At 36.0% G+C, this 27,225-nt stretch overlaps 1 protein-coding gene across 1 annotated transcript; it reads left to right on the top strand.

Moving 5' to 3' along the window:
• Positions 1-3,792: 3,792 nt before the first annotated feature.
• On the top strand, positions 3,793-4,380 carry LOC145109963 (uncharacterized). The gene has a single exon (XM_079047057.1). It carries the CDS (start codon positions 3,793-3,795, stop codon positions 4,378-4,380), a length of 588 nt encoding a protein of 195 aa, XP_078903183.1.
• The last annotated feature ends 22,845 nt before the right edge of the window (positions 4,381-27,225 follow it).

Below are 27,225 nucleotides of genomic sequence, written 5' to 3'. Positions count from 1 at the left end.
GTTATAAAAATCACCATTTCAAAACTTATAATGGAGTATTTCAAAATTTGCCGTTATTAACAATTTTATAAAACCGAGTTTTATTTTAAAATAATAACTTGTTACATCTTATGTCCAATTTTGAAAAACACAAACTCCATGTGATGTTTATTTTGTCCAAAATTATTTTAGCATGTGAATAACTAATTTACCAACTACACAAAATAATGCATAAAATAAACAACACAAACATGCATAAAAAGATATGCGCGTAAACATAACCAACTAATGACATTTTTGTGAGCCAATACAAAAATGTCAAGTCCATTCCTAAAGGGACATTTAAGGGGACCAAAAAACTTCTTGTAATGTTGTTGTAGAAGCTCCCACTTAACTAAACACCCATTGCTTACAAAAGATTGGAAAAACTTCTTTAAAGGAAAAACTGCAACTTTTATGACATTTTTCAGAAAGTGTCATCTTTCTGTTCAGCACCTTTTCAGCACATGTGTAGTATTCATGACACCTTTCAGAAAGTGGCATGTTCTATTCAACACATGTTGAACTCGAAAATATTCCTTTTGTCTTCAAAAAATGGTTCAAACTTCATTTCTTGTTACATCTTTGTACAAATAAATTAATTCTAAAAACTAATCTATTACTTTACAAAAATAACCAAGAAGAGCTAATTTATTTAATTATTACATACCATATGAATAAATAAATTATTACAACCAATTTATAAAAAAAATAACCAACACAACAACATAACAACACATTGGTCATTGGCTAGTTTATGCATATCATATACATCAATATACACATCAAACAACTTTTATTTTTCTAAGACAACTTTAAATGACAAAAGATGCATGAAACTTTTGTCACATAAAATAAAAAAGTTATCAAAGAAAATATGTATGAACTTATTTTTATACAAAAACAAGTTATCCATATTCTCCAAAAACTAAGATTTCCAAAAATCAAAAAAAATCTAACCAAACTTGCAAGATGGCTCTGATACCAATTGTTGGATTTTAGTTCAAAATAGTTTCATAAACTTGAAAAATATGGCAATGAAAGACTTTAAATTTTGAAATAACGTAAACATTTTATACCCACCAAGGATCTTCTTGCAAGTTATAGAAAGATTAAAACACCAACCAAATAAGAGGTGAAGAAATAACAACCTTTGTAGTTCTTTGGGTCCTCTCGGGAGGCTTGGAAGTTGATGAAGCATGTGGAACCTTTGAGACACCAACAATGACTCAACTTGATGTAGATGCTAGTCCAAAACTCTTAAACCCTTAAGCTTTAAGTTCATAAACAATATGAACTTAAAGAGGGCTTGAAGATGCAAGTGTTCTTCAAGTTTTCTAACCAAAACTAAAGAGAAAGGGAGAGGGAAGAGAGGATTCGGATTTTGCATCAAGGAAAATGAGCAAATAATCCAAGTGCAAGCTCTCTTATTTATATGCATAAAGTGAAGTTATTAACCATTAGTCCTTAGCACTTTAAGCAAACTTGTCCCCATTGTCATAAGCATGTCTCCCATGCCTTTAAAGCATGATTAGACAAGTCATACACTTCTTCTTTTTATGCATATCTCGAAAATTCCATAAAGAAGAAGAAAGAAAGTCAAACTTTTATAAACTCTTTTATTAAATATAAACTTTGTCTTTTAGGAAAAAAACAATAGGAAACAACTAGTCCAAAAGATTGTAGATGACTTATAAATCATACCATATAATGTATATTAAGTTACTTGCTAATGGAATTTATTATTTCCATGAAATAAATAATTTCCAATTTAATTATAAGAGTTTTATTGAATATTTATTAAAATCAATTTCTAATAAATAATCAATTGTATCAAGTTGTTGTTAGTGTGACCCATTAGTATCATATGTTATTTAGTAATATCACTTTAATATGACTCTTGAGCATACTAGGCCTTTGAGAACATCCCGGAATCGGAGATAATCAAAAGATCCTCGGTCCTCATAGGATTTAGCGGGGAAACGAAACACACTATTGGGGAGATAAAGCTACCGATATACATAGAGGGGGTAACCTCTATACAAAATTTATGTGTCAATGACACTTTATCTTCTTATAATGTGATATTAGGTAGACCATGGATCCACGAGATGAAAGCGGTTCCATCAACATATCCTCAGTGTGTAAAGATGCCTACTCCATGGGGAACAGTGAAGATCATGGGAGATCAACAAGAATCGAAGGAATGTTATAAAACCTCTATGAAGCCTACGACTAAACCCCAGCAAGCATAGCAATTAAGGCAGGGGCACGACATGTTCTAGAAACGAAGGAGCAAGATGTGAAGGAAGTGCCCATGAGCATCGAGGATCTTGAAGTCAAATTCCTCATAGGATCCTCAATACTTGAGCAAATCGAGCAAGATCTGTTAAACTTCCTTCGAACCAGAAGCAAGACATTCACATGGAAACACGAAGATATGACAGGTATTATTGATCCTTCTTTTAGACCAATACACCAAAAGAGAAGGAAGTTTGCACCTGAAAGGAATCAGATCATCCAAGAAGAAGTAGAAAAGCTCCTCAAGACAGGAATGATCAAGGAAGTGAAGTTCCCAAGATGGCTAGCTAACGTAGTTGTCGTACAGAAGAAAAACGGCAAATGGCGAGTATGTGTAGACTACATGGATCTTAACAAGGCTTGTCCTAAGGATCCTTTTCCTTCTACCACACGTTGACTCTATGATAGATGCAACGGATGGCCATGAACTCTTAACCTTCATGGATGCTTCAGCAGGATTCCAACAAATCCATATGGAACCATCCGATTAATAAGATACAACATTTATAACACCAACAGGTATATATTGTTACACTACAATGCCCTTTGGTCTTAAAAATGCAGGTGCAACATATAAAAGATTGGTAAATCGGATGTTTAAAGACAAGCTGGGGGACACCATGGAAGTCAATATTGACGACATGGTGGTGAATTCAATGAGAGCTGAAGATCATCTCAGGGATCTCAAAGAAGATTTTGACATTCTAGACGAATACAACATGAAGTTGAATCCCCTTAAATGCCACTTTGGGATGAAGGCAGGTAAGTTCCTTAAGTATATGGTAACCAAGAGAGGAATAGAAGCAAGCCCGGAGCAGATCAAAGCAATCATCGATATAAAATCTCCATCTTCAACAAAAGACATCCAAAGGCTAACCGGAAGAGTAGCGACACTCAACAGGTTCATTTCAAGATCCTCAGAAATGTGTAAACCCTTCTATGATATCTTGAAGAAGAACAAGAGATTTGAATAGACTGAAGAACACGAAAAAGTTTTCCAAGAACTCAAAAAATATTTAAGTTCCACGCCATTACTAGTGAAGCCTATAGATGGAGAACCACTTATCCTCTACCTCTCGGTATCCTCAAACCCGGTAAGTGTTGTCCCGGCCAAGGATTTTAACGGAAACCAACATCCTATGTACTATGTAAGTAAAAGCCTTTTGGATCCTGAGACCAGGTATTCTCATCTCAAAAAATTAATGATTGCATTAGTTATTGCTTCTACCAAACTAAGACACTATTTCGAGACACATACTAAACATGTGAAAACTAATTATCCTATTAAGAATGTTATGAGAAAACCAGAAATGTCAGGAAGGATGGAGAAATGGTGAGTGAAGTTAAGCACGTTTGACATCAAATATGAGCCAAGATCCGCCATAAAGTCATAAGCACTAGCAGACTGTGTGGCTGACTTTAGTGATGATCTACAAAACGAAGTAGACATGGAAGCCAAACAACTCCTAGAAGATGAACACTGGAAAATGGACACTGTTCACAGATGGAGCTTCAAACCAAAAAGGAACAGGTCTACGTATCATACTAAAATCGCCAAAGGGGGACATCCTACCCCAGGCAGTGAGTTACGAATTTAACACTACCAACAACAAAGCAGAATATGAAGCACTAATCATGGGACTACAATTGGATAAGGGTCTTCAAATCAAGGATCTTCAGGTATTTGTTGATTCTTTATTATTAACTAATCACTTCATCAAATCTTATGCAGTGAAAGGTGAAAGATTAGCACTATACCTGGAGATCCTCAAAAAACTAGCCTCTGATTTTGAAAACTTTAGCCTAACCCAAGTTCACAGAGAAGAAAACACAGAAGCATATGCATTAGCCAACTTAGGATCCTCCCTAAGGATCCCACCAAAAACGAAGATCCCTATAACCCACATAATAACTCCAGCCATAGAAGCCCTTTCTGACAAATCCGATGATCCTGAACAACCAATAAGCGTAGCAGCCATCGAAGATCCTGACCCTCAGATCCCTCCTCAAAAGTATCCCGACGAACAGGATCCTCAAAGAAGTCCACAATCATGGACCTAACCCATTATGGAGTATCTCCAAAATGGAACGATTCCAATAGAAGAAAAAAGCGAAAGAGCATTAAAAACAAGAGTCTCAAGATTCGTAATAATCCAAGGTAAACTCTATAAAAATTTTATGGCAGGTCCGTACCTTAGATGCTTGGAAGATCCTGAAGCTGCAGAAGTCTTGAAGGACATACATGAAGGAGACTGTGGCAATCACACTGGGGGCAGATCCTTATGCTCAAAGATATTAAGAATAGGATACTACTGGCCAACCATGAAGAGGGATTATTTTGTACATGCTAAAAAGTGTGATGCTTGCCAAAGACATAGCAACATCCTGCATCAACCAGCAGAACCTCTACATCCTATTATCTCTCCATAGCCATTCATGAAATGGGGAATGGATATTGTGGGAAAATTACCAATAGCCCCAGGAGGAAAAGTCTTCATGTTGGTGATGACTGATTACTTCTCAAAGTGGATCGAAGCTGAAGCCTTCGTTCAGGTAAAAGACAAAGAGGTAGTCTTGTTTATTAAACGTAATATCCTGACCAGGTTCGGGATCCCGGCTGAAATCATATGCGACAATGGATCCCAATTCATAAGCAAAAGGACAAGAGACTTTTTCACGAATTGGGGAATCAAAATGATAATGTCCACTCTTGTTCGTCCCTAAGCTAATGGTCAAACAGATTCTAGCAATAAGATCATAGTAAACAACTTGAAGAAAAGGCTGGATAAAAAGAAAGGGAGATGGGCAGAAGAGCTTCCTTTCGTCCTATGGGCAGATAGGACTACTTCCAAAGTAGCCACATGTCAGACCCCCTACTCTTTGGTGTTTGGGACAGAAGCAGTGATCCCTACCGAAGTAGTGATCCCGACGGCAAGATACTTGCTCCAAGATCAAGAGAATAACGACAGGATCCTAGCCCAGGATCTTGACACTATTGATGAACTCAGAGATCTTGCCAAAATACGCATTACTGCTCATCAACAAAGGATCACCAAGGCTTACAATAAGAACATAAAATTCATAAGATTCTAAATAGGAGACTTGGTATCAAGAAAAAACATTCTAAAACACCAAGGATCCTAGTGCAAGTAAATTAGCTCCGAAGTGGGAGGGACCATATCTCATAGATGCTGAAGCAGTAAAAGGAGCATATTGGCTAGCAAAACTCGAAGGAGACATTTTGCCAAGATCCTGGAATGTTATACATCTCAAATCATACTATATGTAGATAAGGTCGATTGATTTTCAACAAAACCAAGGTGCACATGTTCTTTACCTTGAACTTTTCATCGTTACTTATTTTCTCCTCTATTACATTACTAACTTAAGCATCGGAGGGGAGTTAGCTAGACTAACACCCACCCCTAGCTAACGTTTGCCATGAAAAACAACGTACAACTAAGGACCTCCATAAGCAATGATCCTGAAACATGAGGATCCTCGAGGTCGAAGATCCTGAAACACGAGGATCCTCAAGCTTGAAGATCCTGAAACATAATGATCCCCAAGATCCTGAAACATAAGGATCCTCAAGATTAAAGATCCTGAAACATAAGTCTCCTGTCACACAAAGATCTCAGTATCTTAACAATTTCATTATATCAACGGTATGATTTTTAAACTATTACATACACAAGCTAGAGACTGATCATTTCTCCTACGTTTAAGGGTACTTAATCCCCTCTAAGCTTTAAAAAGCTAATTACCTCTTTCACACGAACTAAGTTTTATACACCTCGCTTAAACGCACGATGTCTAACTATGGGATACGGATAAGGGGATCATTTCACGATGCAGTGGCTTGGCAACCCTCTTATCCTTGAACATAAGTTAAGATCCTTAAGGTTTATAACATTTTCATGATATCCAAAAATTAGGATCCTACCCTAGTGATTGATTAAGGCTTATGACATTTTCATGTTATCACACGTTAGGATCTTACCCCAAAAATTACATAAGGTTTATAACATCTTCATGTTATCACACGTTGGGATTTTCCACAAGAAAATACACACGAATCATAACATTTTCATAAGTAGGAGATTTCCCATGAGATACGTCACAAGTTGGGATCCTCCCCAGTATATAACATTAACATGTTATTAGTTGAATTTATGGTGTTACCCAAGAATATTTTCAAAGTTTATAACCTGAACAGATTATCCTAAGAAAGGAATTCCCCCGTATGATCTAATGATTAAGGATCCTCATCATTGTGGATCCTCATCATTAAGGATCCTCATCATTATGAATCCTCATCACTAACGATCCTCATCATCAGAAGTCAACGAACATCCTAAGTTCTTTTCAAAGTTGAGGTTTATCCTCAGTAAATTCTAATGTTAAAGAGCTTATGAAGCTTAAGGAAAAACTTGAAGATAATCAGGTTCCATCTGTCCTTATTCTCGAAAAACTCTAAGTGAAGTTTAAGGATCCTGAATTTTCTAGGATCCTAAGCAAAAATCATTTGATTATCAGAATTCAAGTACGCTAAAAATGATTCACTAAGAGAATTTTATTTTAGGATTATTTACAGGAACCAAGTTTTCCGGGATCCTGATTATTTAAAGATCTTGATATCATAACAGTCATGCAGAAAAAATCAAGAGAGAGAGAGATATAAAAAGAAAATACTACCATATCATTCGAAAAGTCGCACATCAACCTACTAAGGCAAAAGTTGAATGTCTTGCATAAAACAAAAAACTACTTAAACTAACTTCTCGTAGGCCTAAACCTTAGCATGGTCATCATCAGCCGCGTCTTTCTTCTCCCCTCCATCTGTCAGCAACAGTACATGATCCTGATTGACAGTAGCATGCTTACCAATCAATTTGGCCAGTGCCTCGCGCCAACCGTCCACATCCTAGGAACCTGCATTCTCTAAATCCTCTGCCAACTTGATCTTAGCCTCTAGGATAACCATCACAGCACTTGTCTTCACATCGACAATCACCTCCTCGAGATCTGCAGAATGCTCCTCCTCCTTTTCAGCCTTCTGTTTGCTCAACAACTCTACCCTCTGGAGGAGATCCTCGTTGGTGGCCCTCCAGATTTTCTCTTTCTCTTTTAGAGCGGACTCGACTTTCTCAGCACGGATCCTGAGATCATTGGTGAACTGAGAAACATGATTGGAGACTTGAAAGAAACAAAAACATAATCAAAAGAAGAGGCATGTATGATAAATTAACAATGCTTATACCCAGGACACTTACAGCTTAGGAAAACGAGGTTAACTTTCCAAGAGCATCCTCGGTGTTGAGGTTCTCTAGGCTGAAATCTACGACCTCAGAAGTCTTTCGCTTACGGGATTCTGAAGCCTTATCCGTAAGGTCTATGTGAGATCTATTAGGAAGAGGAAGGAAGGGTGACACCTTTTTCTTGCTTAACCTTGATCAAACCACTAGTCATATCATCTTCAAGATCTGCTAAACCAAAACGAGCTTTGGATCGAGTAGTCTTGGAACCTGCCAAAGATCCCCATCGATTCAAGATCCTTATCAGTCTAAAAGAAATATCCAAGAGAAATAATATTACCAGTGGCCATAGAAGCGGTAGTAGAAGAACCCTCTTGGAGACTGGAATGTTCAAGCTTGAATGACCTTTAAAATGCAAGAAGTGCAAGAAATTTGGAAATCTTGTCCTCATAATAACCAGTAGCAGGAACAAGCTCCTCAAATTTAAACGATGCATCAAAAGAAACAAAATAAGGGAAGTAAATTTCAAGATCTTTAAAGTCTAAATTTAAATATACCTTATGTTAGTTTTTACTTACAGTAAAAACTACGTATCATGAAATCAAGTATGGTAAATATACTTGTACTTCTGGTTTTGGAACATTTAAAACCATAAGGCAGTATTATGGATAATATAATATTTTCTAGGATTAATACTAATGTTTTACTGTAGAACAGATATAACTAAGAATACTTTTACAACAGAAACGGTTTATGGGATTAAACCACTTTGACAAAGGAAACGGTTTATGAGATTAAACCACTTTTACAAATGAAACGGTTTATGGGATTAAACCACTTTTACAAATGAAATGGTTTATGGAATTAAACTACTTTAACAATTGGAACTTAGTCAACTAGTATAACATAAAGGACCTTTAGTGGTTAATTCTATAATTCCTTAGTTTTTACATCAGAGTTATACATAAGTAATATCCGATTGACAGTGAAATGTGTGACTTCCGCCTTACTTCCTGTTCCTTGTTTGGTTGTGGGCTTAGGGCAGATACACCCATTTAACTGTCCATTCGATATTGGGTTATATATAATTAGTATAAACTAAGTAATTACAGATGGAAACTATTGAGGTTATCAATCTATCACCTCAGGAAATATAGGATTTTCTGGAGGAACCAGTGAACTTTTCCAAAGAACTTAGAGTATACTTAACAGAACTAAAATACTTATGAAATCACCAGCTTAAATGCTGATCTACTCTTTCGAAATAACTTGTATTCTCAGGAATCCAGTAGACAGGTACACTCCCGAAGCTTTTGAGAAGACTACCTAGTACCGTACCGCGACTCTTGTCTTCTACTATACCTATTTTGGTGTTTGAATATGTAATGTTTAAACACTTATGTAAAACTTATACTTATTAATGCAATGGTTGTTTGTACTTTGATTACTATATTGCATGTGTTGTGATACTTACCTGAAGTCCTCCGCCCCCGAACGTTTCCGTCGTTCTGGTTTGGGGTGTGACATATTGTGATACCTGTTCTAGTATGTATATATGTATAAGCATGTATGTATACTTTTATAAGGTATCGTTATATATTTAAAATATATTATTATCCAGAGCACTTCAGCCCCATTGTATTTATTGTTGTATATCTTTTATCGGTTGATATACTTAGTTCACTATAAACAATGCTCTGATACCAATCTGTCACACCCCAAAACCGGAACGGCGGAAACGTTCGGGGGTGGAGGACGTCATGTTTTGTGTCACAAGTCATGCATCATATTAATCAAAGTAACAAACAACCATTTCATTATAAAGAAAGTGTTTACAAAGTATGTGGTTCACATAACATAGACTACAAAGTAATAACAAAACAAGACATGAAGCTATTATGCTCCATCTTCTGAATCCCGGTGCGCGTACCTGTCTACTGGTCTCCTGAGAATACAAGTTATTTTGAAAGAGTAGATCAGCTTTTAAGCTGGTGAGTTCATAAGATTTTAGTGATGTAAGTAAGTTGTAAGTTCTGTTTAGAAAAGTTCGCATGTTCCTCCAGAAAATCCTATATTTCCTGCTTTGATGAAAGATAAGTAAAAATGACTCTACAATCCTTTCTATGAGTACTAAATGGATACAAGTTATATAAAACCCAGAGTAAATAAACAATCGATTGTGTGTATCTGTCCTAAGCCCACAACCAAACAAGGAACAAGGAATGAGGCGGAAGGCACACAACCCATTGGTTGTTAGATCATCGTTGTATATAACCCTGGCGTATTCACTTGGTACTCACGGAGTTAACTGTAATAGTTCCTTTATAATTCATGAAAAGATTCTTTAAGAGAACCCTTATTTCTTTTAGTAAAAATGGTAACCATAATAGTTCCTTCTATAATCACTTAGTTTATACTAGCTATATAATATCTAATATCGAACAGATAGTTAGTTGTGTGAATCTTCCCTAAGCCCACAACCAAACAAGGAACAGGAAATGAGGCGGAAAGCACACATCCAACTACCTGTCGGGTATTAATTATATATAACCCTGATGTATAAACTAAGGTATTATAGAATTAACCACCTAAGGTCCTTTAAGTTATAATGGTTTAATAAAATGGGTTAAACCCTTTACTGGTAAGTTTCTAGTTTTGTCTACCAAATGTTCTATTTGAAAAGTATGTTTTGTACTAGAACACGTTGTATTGAATTAGTATACTACGACCTGGCCCATACCTGGTACTCCTTATGATTACTTGGTGTATACGGAATATATATATATATATATATATATATATATATATATATATATATATATATATAGCTAAGATCAAATAGATAGTAGGCTGGGTGAATATGCTCTAAGCCCACAACCAAACAAGGAACAAGAAATGAAGCGGAAAGCACACATCCTACTATCTGTCGGATTCGATTAATATATATTCCTGATGTATACACTAAGGAATCATAAAGTTAGCATTATAGGCCCCTTCCTACTGAATGTACTAGACTCGACTGTTCTGTTTGTCGCTTGTAAGTTTTCCCTAGTTTATAACTATCTTAACTCGAAAATAGTTTGCATTAACTTTCAAGTGGAACTGTCACAATATGAAAGTAATGGGAAAAATGTAAGTACACAGTTGTCTTTTAAATTGACAAACTGAAGTACTGACTACCTTAAAACTATTTTGTTTCATTAAGGTCATAATGTGATGTGGTTGTACCCATACTATACGCTCTCCCTGCAAGAGATTCTGGTTACAAAACGCAACTTCAGCAAACGAATTGCTAAGTCGTGAAATAGTCTCACATTAAAGTTATAGTATTCTTGTATACCCAATTTATTATCACCTTTTGTTTAGAACAATGTGTTAGTGATCATTGGTATAATTTAGTATGTTCTTCTTGTTATAGTATATAGTATGTTCTCTATGTTATCATGTATTGTATCTTCCTCCCTGTTTCTCTTTATAGTATGTTCTCTGTGTTATCGTGTATTGTATCTACCTCCCTGTTTCTCTTTATAGTATGTTCTCTATGTTATCGTGTATTGTATCTACCTCCCTGTTTCTCTTTATAGTATGTTCTCTCTGTTCTAGTGTCTAGTGTGAACTGAACCTCTAAACTATACCTATTATAGTTTACTAGTATGTTTACTTGAACTGTTACTGACTTGAAGAAAAGACTCCTTTTATCTACTAAGTTATGATTGTACTTTAAAAACGGAGTTTTGTAAACTATAAAGTAACATAACTTTAAAAGAGTTTTTGAAATGTTTTGATCACTTATAAATACATAAGCAATCCTTTAAAAGATGTTTATAACAAAACATTTACACAATTATCATTGTGTTCAACTTGTATCCCCCCCCCCCTTAAAAGCATTTAAAACAGTTAAAAGATTGATTATATGGGTATGAACTCACCTTATGTGGGTGATTCAAACGAATATGCGCGTAAGGATGAGAAGTTCCACGAATGAAGTCCCGGGACACAAACGAGTCCTAATGACATATATGGCATATATTTGTGACATCCCCTAATTTCTCGGCCAGAAAAGACCGATTTAATTTATGCTTTTTAAAATAAAGTCAGAGAAATCCTTTTAAAAGATGTTACGGAATTGGTCCCCAAAAAAAACATGATAAAAGTTTATCAAAACCTTTCTTTAAGAAATATATAATTTCATTTCATATCAAAACCTCGGGATGTCATGTTCCGATACAGATCAAAAGCATAAACAAGATAGTATAAGCCTTTCAACAGTTATTTACAACTACTGGCCTATAATCCAAAAATCTCTCATCATCCTCCGACTATGCTCGGGGTTCACTACCTGTAACATAAAAAGCTGAGTGGGTCAGGCTTGGGAGCCTGATGAGCATATAGGGTTTTCAACCCACAATAATAATAAACTTATTAAGTTCACCAATCAACAATAACCCTGATTACCCATTCCCGTTATCCTCACTTTACGTCCCTAAACACCTATCACAAGGGACCTAGCCTAAAGAATATCATCGGGATGGACACTACTGCTAAGGGGACTCCTCAGCCATACATGTCCTAAAGGCAACCATGAGGGGGATGGAGTACAACAAATGAACACCCAAGCTCATTAACACCTACAGGTTGCGAGCCTGCCAGCGTTCTACTGGACTGTCTAGAAAAGTCTATGGTCGTCATCCATACTCCGCTAGATGACTGGATCACAATCACATCGAGGCCTCTCATCATTTTAACACACATCAGCTATTTCGTCTACCCATGTTTTACCCAACATATTTGTAGATAAAATACATATACAGTTTAAAACTTGTATAAAACATCTATTCAACAGTCACCTCAATTAAACAATTAATATAATTACACATAGCACGTGATGAATCAATGAATCGAGTAATGAATTAATCAGAGTATGAATTCAAGTAAGAATATGAGATTTGAACACAGGATGTAAATATGATCTTGTTATGCTCTATTATGCTTTCGAATTCTTTACAGAGAATAGTAGACAAGTCTGTAAAAGTTCTTATCTGACTCTAGTAAATAACCCTATTTATAGGGAACTGAAAGCATACAAAAAATATACTAAGGCATTGACTCTAAAGCTTCGAATAAAAGCGCCCTAGTAAAATACATTACAAAATATTCGAAGAGTCCTAAACATACTTCGACTAATTACAACAATTCGACCCTTACAATCTCCCCCTTTGTAATCATAGTCGAAGTCTTCAATTTGTAAGAAGTGTGATGGAATACAGTAATACTCTTCGAATCTTCGTGTACCAGGAGATAATCTTCTTCAGCTCTTTCTTGGCGCCTTCATTGTTCTTCTTGCAATGATTCATACGAACAATCAAGTTCGTATATTGAGATGTTGAATATCTCTCGACTTCACTTGCTTGGAATAAGAACCGTTTAGACTTTCCAGCTTTGTCTTTTCCTGCGAAGACAATTCCAAAAGGCTTCACGCAAATTTCACCATCAGCATACTTCTTCAATTCAGCCTGAGTCTTTGTAGGAGCCATCGGGGCTTTAATTTCCATTCCTTTGGCAGTAGCTAATTCAACATCTGTTAGTGCCAAGCATTCATAATAGTTTTCGATACAAATCTTGATGTGAGCTACTCCAAGCTTGAACTCATCTGGTTCTGTGTTTTGAAGGTATGAGAATGATTTGTCTTTCAAAAGTAATGCAACTTGTATAAGATCATACAAGTTCATTAATGGAAAATCTGCAACAGTGAATTCGCAAATATTTCCATTTGCCCTGGCAACCACATATTTAACATTTTGGACTGTGTTTTCGAAAACCACATCCTTTTTCATACTTATGACCTTCTTGATTTGTATTGAAGACCAAACTTCCTCAGGGGCTTTTCCAAGAACAACATCAAAACGAATTTTCATGTGTGTACCTTCATCTTTATTTTTAAAATTCCCTTCTGCTTTGAACTGAGGCATGATAAACATCATTTCGTTTATGGGAAAATCCAACTGGCCTGCATCAGTATTTGTGACCAAATAACTCTGCTTTGGTTTCTTCTCAAATGAATACATGTGATTGAATGCAACCTTGGCCTCGATTGTTTCGTAGTTATAGTGTTTAGTTGGATCCCCTTTATCCATTCCGTTCGGATCATTTGCTCGCTGAGCCATAATGCTTTGAACTATTCTGAGCTTTTCGATTTCAGCATCAACTTCAGCCTTCTTTTCTTCTTTTGATTTTTCCACAACAATCGATTTCCCTTTATCCTTCAATGCTTGATTGTCAGTTGTCTCTTTTGGTTTTGAACCACTCCCACCAGTCTCCGAAGATTTACAAATCACAATTCCTTTCGAAATTGGTCTTGCAATTGGCATTGTTGTTACGATTGTTGAAGTCACCTGTTCAGTAGAAACAATTATTGGTTTTGTTGTAGGGATTTTCGAAGAAAAGACTTTTCCCACAAATTTCGCATCTTCTCCACTAGTCTTCGACTCACTAGTTTTTCTTTCTCCCCCTTGCACCCCTGTGAAAACAGGTGGGGCATTTGTGGTTGGAAGAAGACTTGATATGCGAAAGAGAGGAGCAAGTTGCTTGTTGAGAATGGCTTCGAATTGGATAAACTTCTGAGATAAAAATTCAGGAGTAATCAATGGAGAAGAAACCGGCCTATCAGAAATCTCTTTTAACTCCTTAAGCAACTTAAGCACTTCTTCAAAGCTTGCACTTTTGGATGTTGAAAGTTGAGTAATTTGAGGACTCAAATTTTCATACAACTTAACAAATCGAGTGACTGCGTCACAAATGATATCAACCTTTTGATGCAATGATGCATAGTCATGTTGAACAGTTGCTATTTCTCTTTTCATATCTTCACGAAGTTCGTGAATTTGCAAGTTGACATCCTCTCGAACTTTCTTCACATCTTGAATAAAAAGAACATGTCGTTCCTTTGCAACATTCTTCAATTCTTTCAGATTACCAGCAAACTTCGAACTCTGAGAATTGATCCGAATTTCATTTTTTTGATCATTATGATCAATCTTCTCCAAGAGTCGAGATTCAGAATCTTTAAGCATCCCCGATACTTTACTTATGATTTTGGATTCAAACACCTTCAGCAATTAATCAACTTCAACACTTGAAACAGACGAACCAACCCCTAGATCTGCTTGAGATTGAATGACAGAATTCAACTTTTGATTTAAAATCTTAAACTGCTTCATGGTCATCAGCATGTGATCTGGAAACTGCTTTTCTTCTTCATGAAACTCCAAGTCTTCAAACATACCGCCAAACCCCTCATTATCAGTCTCTGTCTCCATACAAACAGTTTCTTGAATAGGTGAAGTTGTTTTGGGTGGCTCAGTAGATTGAGAAGAAAAAATAGACGTAAAGGGTTGATCAAGAATGTGTTCGAATGTTGGGGAATCTGTTGTTGAAGTAAGAGGAGTAGAAGATAATGGTAAAGAAACAGTACTTGCAAAAGGAGCAGAAGTAGATGGATCTGTAGCTTCATTTTTCGAACCTCCTTCACCCATATTGACATTTGCATCCATCTCAGATACATGTGCAGGGATGCCTGAAGTTCGAACCTCCTTAGGAACTGATTTGGCAATCGAATCTTCGGGTGGTATGACAACTGTCTTCTCAGGAGTGAAACTTTTGGTGATAAGAGTAAATTCTAGAGTTTCAGGAATTCTTTCACTATCATCATCTGTTGACTCAGTAGAGATTACAAGTTTTCGAGTCTTCTTCTTTTTTTCTTTGATAAATGCTTTGCCATGTCTTCAGCCCTTCGTTTCTTGGACACCGGTGAAACAGGTGCGGGCACTTCTCTAATTAGAATCCCTTGATGAGTTATTTGAGGTTTTCGAACCACTTTGTGCATTGGAGACTTGCTTTTGTGAGTGGACTTCATTTTAATTCTTTGAAACATGCCAGTCTTCGAAGGAAGGACTACATGTTCTCGTGTTTCTTCAATAATGGGCTCAATTACTGGAGTCTCAGCAATAGTCACTTCAACTGTTTCAGACTTCTTCTTTGGAGATTTCGAAGATCTGGACTCAGTTTCATGATTTCTCGACTTCTTGGTTTTCTTATCATCTCCTCACAGTAAAACACCAGTTTTAATTGAAGAATCAATTGTCGTCAAATAGGCTACCAATACAGGGTTCGAAGAATCAACTCTTTTAAGCATCGCATCTGGAATACGAGCAACTGTAGGAAAAACATCAGTATTATCTGTAACCTCCTTCGGATAGTGGTAAGATTGAAAAACTGCTTTGTCTTCATCAGTGGGTACCAAAATCCCTTCCTTATTGTAAAAGTGTTGCAGAATCAAACTCTAGTATTTTGCACACGAAACACCATGAATAGCATTCGTGTGTTGTACACCCTTTTGGAATTCCTTCCACAACTGTGTAGAATAATCTACTTGAAGATCATAGTAGATTCCAGCAACCATGGCATAAACCTCCATTCTTCCTTTATCAAGGCCAGCTGATCTCCCAGTCAAACAGCGTAGAAAAATACCAAATAAGAAATTCCAGATTCGCAGAAGACCAGATTTCTTAAAATCACTAATCTTGGACAATGGTGGCTGATATCCCATCTCATTAAACATGTGAACGATTTGTGGAAAAGTAAATGAAACATATGGAGGCAAATTCGGAATATCAAGAATTTGGCAAAATAGTTTCTTGGTTAGCCTGACCTTTTTGTCGTTCACCAGATGAAAAGTAATCGTATCAGATGCTTTGTTATATGTCGCAGTTGATCCTGCTTGAGAAAGCCAGGACAATGGAACAGAGAAAGAGTTGAACATCGCTTTGGCCAAAACCGAGTTCTTCAAAGCAACTATGAGCATCTTTAATTCTTCCAGGTACTGAGAAACGTCACCCTCCAAGTAGTAGTTTGTTGCTTGAATCTTCATTATTGGTAATGAAGAGGCATCTTCAGTGGTATGAGAATCAACATGAGCAGAAGTCGCCATTGTTAGGGTTTGAAGATGATGATGATCAGAGAATTTTGGGAAATTTGCTTTTTGATCGCGTAAACTGACAATGAACCCCTGGAATTCCCTTTTATATGTAACCCTTAAATTTGAATTTGAAGCGGGATATGTATTTAATGATATCCGACGTGGCACCTTGAAAACCGGACCATTACTGCGTAAAAGTAGCCATGCGTAAAAAAGTAGCTGTCACATTGCCTTGAGAAACGGACAGAATACCATACGTCATTTATAAACAGCCTGTCTTGTAATCCCCAAGAAAATGGTAACCGTCAGAACCCTTTGAATGGAAGCAAGGCTCTTTCACTTTTGGAATGAAAAGCGAAGTCATACGCCAGAAGTTCGAAATCATCAGCCTGAGTTGGTATTACTCAGAACCTCAAGGATTTCGTGAGTGATGTGTTCCAAAGAATAGAGACGAGAAACAAATATAATAAAAATATGGGATATTGTGATGTCAAACCATTGACACAAAAGCAGATGAAATCCCGGGCAAAGATTACTTCATTAATCATTAAGAGAAATGATCAATAGCTTGTGTGGGTTCCCGTGAATTACAATCGAATACTTGTGGATAAGTATCAAAGGGCTTCTTTTATAATGCTTCGAGGATGGTTTAAAATTTTGTTACATGTCATCCTAAACATAAGGTGAGAAATTGTAATAGAAATTACTTGTTTGACTAGTGTAGTCAGTGACAAGTTGGCTTTGAAAATTTTTGAAATGACTAGGACATTCGAATGAAACTCACACGGAAATCATATTCAAGAAAAAATTTATATGCTGGATCTTGTTGGGTAACAAACATCGTGGGTTTCGAATGTTTGATCAAGACCACTCATTCGAAATGAATATGTTTTGGAGTTTCGAATTTTGGAACAGAAACAAAAGTTTCGTGAAAATCTGGAACTTAGTTCCCCGTCAATTCCTTAAAAAAATAATGAGAATTGGGTTTCACTTTCATCGCGGTCTCATGATGTCAGATCATAAACACAGAGTTTTGATATGTCTAAGTCTCGATGGGTTTGATCAGAGACCTCTCGGACATATGTCTTCGTGTGTGATCGTGAAAGAATTTTATGGATGAAAAAGATTGATGTAAGACATGAAAAGTACCTCTGTTGTGTTTGGACCAAACAGTAAACTCTTAACTCATTTTGAGAAGAGTAAGGTAGCTCAAAGACTAATGTGAATATAAGCCTGATTGGGAAGAAATCTTCGTATGAATAATTTCATTAAGGCTTTCTTACACACACATTGAGTCATGGAGGCTTTGGTCAACATACAACAACATGCTTCTAGGGACATCCTAACTAGTTTGAAAAATTTATCGATTCATACGAAAAATGTACCGTACCCGAGTACTGCAAGCATAATCTCCGCTGTATCTTCATGAGAATCTGCAACAAAATACTAAAAAGAAATAAGAATCAAAATATTTTTGATGTTTTGATTTTTCGAAAATAAAGAAAAAACAAACGAAAATCTTTTTGAATTTTTAAATTTTTCGAAAATTAAATGACAAAATAAACGAAAATCTTTTTGGATTTTGGAATTTTCTGAAAATTAAATGACAAACAAATGAAAATCTTTTTGGATTTTGGTATTTTCTGAAAATTAAATGACAAAACAAACGAAAATCTTTTTGGATTTGGTATTTCTGAAAATTAAATGACAAAATAAACGAAAATCTTTTTGGATTTTTGAATTTTCGAAAATTGAAATAGTACTTGATGCAAATATGCAAAATTTTATCATCCCCTTATAAGTAACAAATATACGGATTCGAAGAGGTCGAAGCGTTGACTATGAACAGTAACAGCTGAATCAACCCTTAAAATAAGTAACAAATGTGCGAATTCGAAGGGGTCGAAGCGTTGACTATGAACAGTAACCTCTGAATGCTGAATGAGTTTGCATTATCTTTTAGTCAGTGCCTCTGAATCATTCCTTATCATGCATCATTCTTCTTTTTCGCATGGAACAGAATTTCCATCGATCATTCCAAGTCCTTCTATAATCTTCACAAGGGATTTTTCATCCAAAGCTTTCGTGAAAATGTCAGCTAACTGATCAGTTGTTTTCACGAAATGTACTTCAATATTTCCATCTTCCACGTGATCTTTGATGAAATGATAACGAAGAGCTATATGTTTAGTCTTCGAATGCTGCACAGGGTTATGACAAATTCTTATCGCACTTTGAGAATCACAATATAATGGAATATTTTTCATATTAATTGCATAATCACGCAATTGACTTTGGATCCATATTATTTGTGAAGTGCAAGCAGCAGCAGCCACATATTCTGCTTCAGCTGTTGAAATTGATACGCATGTTTGCTTTTTCGACTGCCAGCTCACCAATTTGCCATCAAGAAATTGACATCCACCACTTGTTCTTTTTTGATCAAGATTACAACCACCCAGGTCTGCATCCTAATATGCTTGTACAAAGAACCCAGTGTTCGAAGGATACCACAATCCTAACGAAATTGTTCCTTTAAGATAACGAAAGATATTCTTCACAACAGTGAGATGTGGTTCTCGTGGATTAGACTGATACCTAGCACAATTACACACAGAAAACATGATATCAGGTCTACTAGCTGTAAGATAAAGTAATGAACCAATCATGCTCCTATATAAAGTTATGTTAATGGCAGGTTTATCTAACGAAGATGTAAGCTTTATGCCCGTTGCCATTGGAACTCGTAACTTCGTGCTATTCGTCAATCCAAACTTTTCCAACAGATTCTTCGTATATTTTTCTTGATTAATAAAAATTCCTTTTCTATTTTGACGAATATTCAAACCAAGAAAATTATTGATTTTTCCCATCATGCTCATTTCGAACTTACTTTTCATCAAATCTTCGAATTCTCTAGACAAAGCAGGGTCAGTTGAGCCAAAAATAATATCATCAACATAAATTTGAACTAGCATTAGATGATTCCCCACTTTCTTTCGAAATAATGTGGGATCAACTGATCCTTGTTTAAATTTAGATTGTTTCAAAAATGAGGTAAGAGTTGCATACCATGCTCGTGGTGCTTGTTTCAAGCCATAAACTGCCTTATCTAAAATATAAACATGATTTGGAAATTCTTCGTTAATAAAACCTGGGGGTTGTTCCACGTAAACAGTTTCTTCAAGCTCTCCATTTAGAAATGCACATTTCACGTCCATTTGATAAACATCAAAATCTTTGTGAGCTGCATAAGCCAGAAATATACGAACCGCCTCGAGTCTTGCGACAGGGGCAAAAGTTTCTTCATAGTCAATTCCTTCTTGTTGTGAATATCCTTTAACAACAAGTCTGGCTTTGTTTCGAACAATATTTCCATCTTTGTCGGTTTTATTTTTGAAAATCCATTTTAACCCGACAATCGAAACATTTTCAGGTTTAGGAATTAACCTCCAAACCTTGTTTCGTTCAAATTCAGACAATTCAGATTGCATTGCAACAACCCAATCTGAGTGTTCCATTGCAATCTTAACTGTTTTTGGTTCAATCTTTGAAATAAAAACATTGAACATGCAAAATTCTTGATGAGTATTCAATACCTCATTCTTTGCACGAATTTGAGCTCTTGTTAAAACTCTCTCTTGTGGATTCCTGATTACTTGATCCTTCGGATGATCTTTTGTCCACTTTTCCATTGGCGGATATGCTGGATTAAATTCCAAAGGTGCATCTTCGTATATATCATCGTTTTTTGAGCCTACAATTGAACAAGCATCATCAAAATCATTATTATCTTCAATATTTTCTGAATGCTCCCCCTCAACATCATCATTCAATCTTTCTTTCTCCCCCTCGAAAGAATGCATGTTGTCATCTAATGTATTCGAATCCAAGTGCTCCCCCTCCACTGGATTGTGTTGCATACTTTCGCCTTTCTCTGGTGAATTTGATGTTGAAGCATCATTAAGCTTTGTTAGTTCAGAGATATGATTATCACTTGCATTTATTTCAGCATCAACAGCATGATCTGAAATTCCAAAAATTAAGTCATAATCATTATCTAATGTTTGTGAGGATTCAGATTCATCTTGTATGTTTTTCAGAATTGGATTATTTTCAAACTGAGTTGTTGTTTGTTTAATGTAGTAATCATCAAATGTAAGATTAAAAGTTTCTTCAACTTTTCGTGTTCTTTTATTCAACACACGATATGCAACTGAATCATGCGAATATCCCAAGAAAATCCCTTCATCTGCTTTTGCTTGAAATTTCGTAAGATTATCCTTGAGATTCATAATGAAGCACCTGCATCCGAAAACATGGAAAAATTTGACATTAGGTTTTCGATTGTTGAGAATTTCATATGGAGTAATGTTGAAACGACGATGAATGAACGATCTGTTTTGAGTGAAACATGCGGTTGATACTGCTTCGGCCCAAAGATATTGTGGAAGATTCGCATATGCCAACATAGTCCTTGCCGCTTCGCATAGAGACCTATTTCTTCGTTCAACAACACCGTTTTGTTGTGGTGTGTATGGAGATGAAAAATTATGAGAAATCCCTTTGTCCACCAAAAATGAATCAAGAACATTGTTCTTAAATTCAGTTCCATGATCACTCTTAATTTTTCGAACAATCTTCTTCAATGTTGTTTCCATCTTTTTGATAAAGTCAATCATGATTTGTGCAACTTCAGATTTAAGCCTGAGAAAATAAACCCACGTAAATCTAGAAAAATCATCAACAATCACTAAAATGTACCGTTTCTTGTTAAGAGTTGAAACAGTCGAAGGACCACACAAATCAATACGTAAGAGCTCCAGAGGTGCAACTATTTTCGAATCAATCGTAATTGGATGACCTTGTTTATGTTGCTTGCCAACTTCACAAGCTGCACATAAAGAATCATTGTCAAATTTAAGTACAGGTAAACCTCTTACCAGATCTTGTACCACAAGTTTATTGATGTTTCGAAAATTGAGATGAGAAAGTCTTCGATGCCAAAGCCAACTTAAGTCTGATGTTGCCTTCGAAAGAAGACATATAGTAGGTTTCCCTACTATCGGATTGATGTCCAAAGTGAACATGTCACTTTTCCTTTTGGATTTCAGTAACACCTCTTTTGTTGTGACATTCGAAATAATACTTCCTTCTTCGTTAAAAAGAACTTGATTGCCAGTGCCCACAACAAGTTGAGAAACACTTATCAAGTTATGTTGAAGACCTTCAACATATGCCACCCAATTCACTGTGAATTGACCATTCGTGATTTTCCCATATCCTTTGACTTGACATTTTTGATTGTTCCCAAACTTCACTACTCCAGTATTTTTGAGACTTCGAAAATCACGTAAATTCTCCTTCTTCCCAGTCATGTGACGAGAGCAACCACTATCGATGTACCACTTGTTATCATATTGCTCATCACATAGTACCTACATTCAATGGAAAATTTTAGGTACCCAAGGCTTTTTGGTTCCTTGGAAATTAGATTTCAATTTCGAATGTGATGAAGAACTTTTAACCCAATCACAAACTTTTGTTTTGAGTCTATCAATTAAGTTCACTTCTTCATTTAAAGGAACCGAAACATAAGTTTTTGATGGTTTCGAATGTTCACTGACATTACCCTTCGAATTCTGAGTTTGTGAATGAACATTCTTTGCTTTTATTACTGGTTTCCATGCTTTGACTGAAATGTTCGAATCCTTAGACGATGAACTGCTATTTGATGAATTATTCATATACTTTGCATATGCTTCGTGAATTTGCTCCTTTGAATATGTATTTGACTGATACATCTTTCCTTTTCCTTCAAGCCAATGATCAATGTTCTTCCTTGACGTTATTCCTTTTTCTCGTGAAGTTTTCATAGTTTCTTTCTTCGTTTGATTTGGAAAATTTGGCTTTATAGGAACAAAATCAACTTTTGGTTTTGTTATAAAAGATTTAGCATATGATGTATCAACTGTTGATTTAAATGTTGACGTTGAAAGAATTTTTTATTTGGTTTTGAGTTATTTGAAAATTTTCTTGGAATATTAGTTTCTGAAACTTTCGAAAACCTTGGTTGTTTATTCACTTCAGACTTTGAATGATTTGATTGAGATGAATATTGAGGTTTTGTTGAAAAAGATGAATTTTTAGCTTTGAAAACATTTTTGGGTGATTGTGATTCAGACATCTTTTGAGACTCAACATTTTGCCAAAATATTTTCTTTCTTGCTTGTCTTTTTGAAATGTTGTTTTCCTTCGAAAATTTGTCAATTTGATCTTTGAATTCCTTGGAGTTTAATTTGACAACTTTTTCACATTCCTTTTCAACTTGTTTTGAATTCTCTTTTTCAATTTCTGATTTTTCAACCCATTTTCTTTGTGGTTTTTGACGTTGGAAAACATACGAATTCTTTGTTAAGTTGTTTTCAACTGTGCTTTGATTTGCGAAAAAACCTTCATCAGTTGTTTTGAATTATCCTCTTCAACTAACTTCTTTAATTCTGGTTTGATTTTCTCAACATTTCCAGTAGTTACGAAAACTTGATTTGGAAAAATGACATTATCTGTACATTTGAAATTTAGATAAACCACTGAATTCCTTTCAAGATAGTGTTCACATTTTTCATTCATCACTTTTTCGAACTTTTGTGTATCACCATACACCTGATCAACCACAATTCGAGGAGTTTCTTCTTCCTTTGAAGATTTCTTTTCCTTCGAAATGTTCACTTCATCTTCATCATCACTATCATCAGTTTGGCTGTCTTTGAGATCCACGAAGTTCATATCATAAACTTTCGAAGTTGAGGGTATATTAGTTTCATTTTCAACCATCAAATCCTTAACTTTCTCTTTTCCTTTAGATGTCGAAGCAACATTAACAACTGACAACTGAGAACAATCAACATCTTCAAGTTCACTAATTTCACTAATATTATCAGAATTATCTTCAATATCAGCAAAATTAGATTGAGAATCAGATGTTGAATTCTCAGCCTTTTTCAAAATTTGAATTTGTTCAGATTTAGTCAAAGTATCATTCACTATGTTAACTAATTCGTTCGCATCAAGACATTCATCAATTTTGACAATTCCATATTTATATCTATCATCAGGAACTCTGTCAAAATCAGCTATTATTTGTTCACAATCATACGAAATATTATCTACCTTGGCTCTTTCGAATGCTAGGAAAGGTAGTAATTTTCTATGTTGCTCTTTACTTATATCACATGAATGATGTAAATCAGTTAATTTGCTATAAAGTCGTTTAGCAGAATTACAATAGATGTTTCTTTGTGCTAGCAAAAGTTTAACATCACTCGATAACCTATCCCTATCACACATTATATTTGTCATTTGTAATTCCAAACATTCAATTTTGCTTATTTTCATTTCTAATCTCTTTTTGACCTCTAACAACTCCATTGACAACTTGTTGGCCTCATTGCTAGCAGACACAACAATTGAATCAAAATAAGTAACCGTCTCATCAAAAGAAATTAGTTCAGAGTCATAAGCATGTGTAGGAATATTAAAAGATTCGAGAATTTTACGTACCTTTGTTGTCATTGGAGATTTGTCAGCTGCTTTGGATACGAAGCATCGTCCCCTCACTTCGAATTCCGCATCATCTGAGTCCTCCTCCATTTTCGCATACAACGCTCCATGCGTTGGATTCCTCATTTCCTCATCGTCTGACCCGGATGACCAAATTTGATAAGTTCCATCTTCATCCTCATGCTCACCCTTTGCAACCAATGACAAATTCTTTGCTTTAGCACGAACCACCTCAAGCTTCTCTGCATAGTATGCCTCATCTTTGACTTTATTCTTCCTCTCATCCTTCTTTCGAAGCATACAGTCATTTGCAAGATGATTCGCACCGTTGCAATAATGACAATCTATTCCTGCATCACCTTTCAGCTTCTTCTCACCCTTTCCATCAGCTATCTTCGAACCTTGCTTCTCAACTTTCTTTTTCTCCTCAACAACATTTTTACTCACAGAATTTCCTTTCACCTCAGCAAGCTTAGTCTTCGAATTGAACGGCTTTTTAAAAAATTTCTTGACACGATTATTCGAGTAAAATGCTATTGCTTCATCATCCGAATTCATGATGAATCCTTCTTCTTCCTCATAATCACCATTTTCAGCTTCTTTCTCAAAAATCTTTGATACAAGAGCTAATGGACCTCCCAAATTCAACTTCGATTCCTCAGCAATTTCATTTACCTCAATTTCGTGTGTTTTCAATTGATTGTACAAATCATTGAGAGTTGATGTATCAAAACTTTGCTGATTCTTCACCATCATACTCACACTTCTCCATTCTTTTCGAAGCCCCATTACAAAGATGAGATTGAATTCCATTGAAGTTCTGGTAATTCCATAGCGATTGCACCGATAGATTAACTCATTCAGACGATCATAGTAAACTTCAATTGTTTCTCCTTCTTTTTGTTTGAAATCTTTCAACTCAACCAAACACTGTTTAACTGAATTGATTTTTGTCTTCTCACTTCCTTGAAATTTATCTTTCAGATTGTTCCAGACTTCCTTTGCAGTTGTACAACTCCTAACGTAATTGTACACAACTGGAGGTAATGCACCTCGCAGTTCCCTCATATACCTCTTCTCCAGTTTCTTCAGACGATCAGTTTCATTATCAACTCCAGAATTTGTAAAAGATGATCCAATTGGTTGAACATTTACTGGAATATTGACATTTCCAGTGATACATGACCATAATTCTTCATCCAGACCATTCAGATATCCTGCATACGATCAACCCACTGATCATAGTATTCAGGGATTAGCATTGGAATTTTGGTTGATGAACCTAGCAGATGAGAAAACGAGGTCATCGAATTGAGATTGAAACTCGTCATTGTTGTACGAAAGAAGATTTTGAGAAGTTTAGAAAGATTTGAGAATTTGAAAACAAACTTGATGAATCAAATCGAATTGATGAGAATAACACTCGATTCAACAATTCAAATGCAGAATCGAATCACAGACTAAGATCTAGACAATTTTTCACTTTCAAAAAGTGCGGAAACTTTTGAATCAAAAAGTTGATTCAAAAACTTTTTGAACAGCGTGAAAATCAGATCAGAGATATGATTCCTGCTCTGAGACCAATTGATGAATCAATAAATCGAGTAATGAATTAATCAGAGTATGAATTCAAGTAAGAATATGAGATTTGAACACAGGATGTAAATATGATCTTGTTATGCTCTATTATGCTTTCGAATTCAACAGTCACCTCAATTAAACAATTAATATAATTACACATAGCACGTGATGAATCAATGAATCGAGTAATGAATTAATCAGAGTATGAATTCAAGTAAGAATATGAGATTTGAACACAGGATGTAAATATGATCTTGTTATGCTCTATTATGCTTTCGAATTCTTTACAGAGAATAGTAGACAAGTCTGTAAAAGTTATTATCTGACTCTAGTAAATAACCCTATTTATAGGGAACTGAAAGCATACAAAAAATATACTAAGGCATTGACTCTAAAGCTTCGAATAAAAGCGCCCTAGTAAAATACATTACAAAATATTCGAAGAGTCCAAAACATACTTCGACTAATTACAACAATTCGACCCTTACAGCACGTATTTTATAGAAAATACTTCATATCTAGGTGTAAGATGAAGGTGACTACACACTCACTTGATTTAATGATAATCGGGAAGCACTTCGTTTCCTAAAACGATCGTTTCTAATAAAACCGGGAGTTTTATTGAGAAACCGGGCTCTGCGAAGGTTGGGCTTCAAAACCGAAAAGATAAATTTCTCGGGCTTCTCAGGCACTTCGGGACGTGTTTCGGGTGTTTGGTATAATACCGGGGCTTTGGGGGAAGTTGGAATGAAAGAAATATTGAAAGAGGGGTGTAAAATGGCAAATTTCCAAATTATCCCCGGGAGGTCTCGCACCCTTCTATTTATAGGGGCGAGGCTTCTGATCCAAGGGCTGAGAGGCTACCAGGTGTCAGCAGATCCGAAGAGAGGGCAGGTGGCTCGCACGTGCGATGGGTGAGATGTTGGCCTCTGATTGGACTGAGATCTAGGTCCGAGGTTCGGAGTCGTGGCACACCATGCGAAGGTCGGACACCTCAGGAGAAGGCACGCGTCGGACACCCATTGGACCGCACTTCGGATGCGAGGGAAGGCGACACGCCACGCCAGTTGGCCTCGGTGACTCAGCAGTTTCGGACACGTGGCGCGCATGGAGCGAAGGTGACGTGGCCGAAGTCCACCATGCGAAATTTCTCGGATTTGGCATTTTTTTCTCGATTTTTGTGCAAAAACTTCTAAAATCCATAACTTTCGCATACGAGCTCCGTTTTTTACGTTCTTTATATGTACGCGTAGGTAAAATTACGCTCTACAACTTTCGTTTAGACTTCGTCGGTTAATTTTGACTTTAATTTTTATATTATTATTTTTAACAGACCGGGAGAGGAAATCCGTTAAAAATTCATAACTTCTTCATCCGAAGTCCGTTTTCGTCTGTCTTATTACCGTTGTACTACTATTGACGAGACCTTCGATTCTCGTTTAGGTTATGTCGGCTAAAAATCACTCGATCTAAAATTCGAGTTTTTAGCTGTCTACTGCTAAGCTGAAACTTAGAAAAATCATAACTTCCTCA

Source organism: Lactuca virosa, chromosome 4, assembly GCF_052849685.1.
Source record: "Lactuca virosa cultivar CGN04683 chromosome 4, Lactuca_virosa_CGN04683_v6, whole genome shotgun sequence".
Classification (NCBI taxonomy): Eukaryota; Viridiplantae; Streptophyta; class Magnoliopsida; order Asterales; family Asteraceae; genus Lactuca; species Lactuca virosa.
Note: the sequence above shows the minus strand (reverse complement) of the source record. Positions and strands in the feature narration are given on the sequence as shown.

Excerpts from the sequence above, each read along its gene's own strand:
- LOC145109963 (XM_079047057.1), top strand. The coding sequence starts at position 3,793 with ATGAACACTGGAAAATGGACACTGTTCACAGATGGAGCTTCAAACCAA.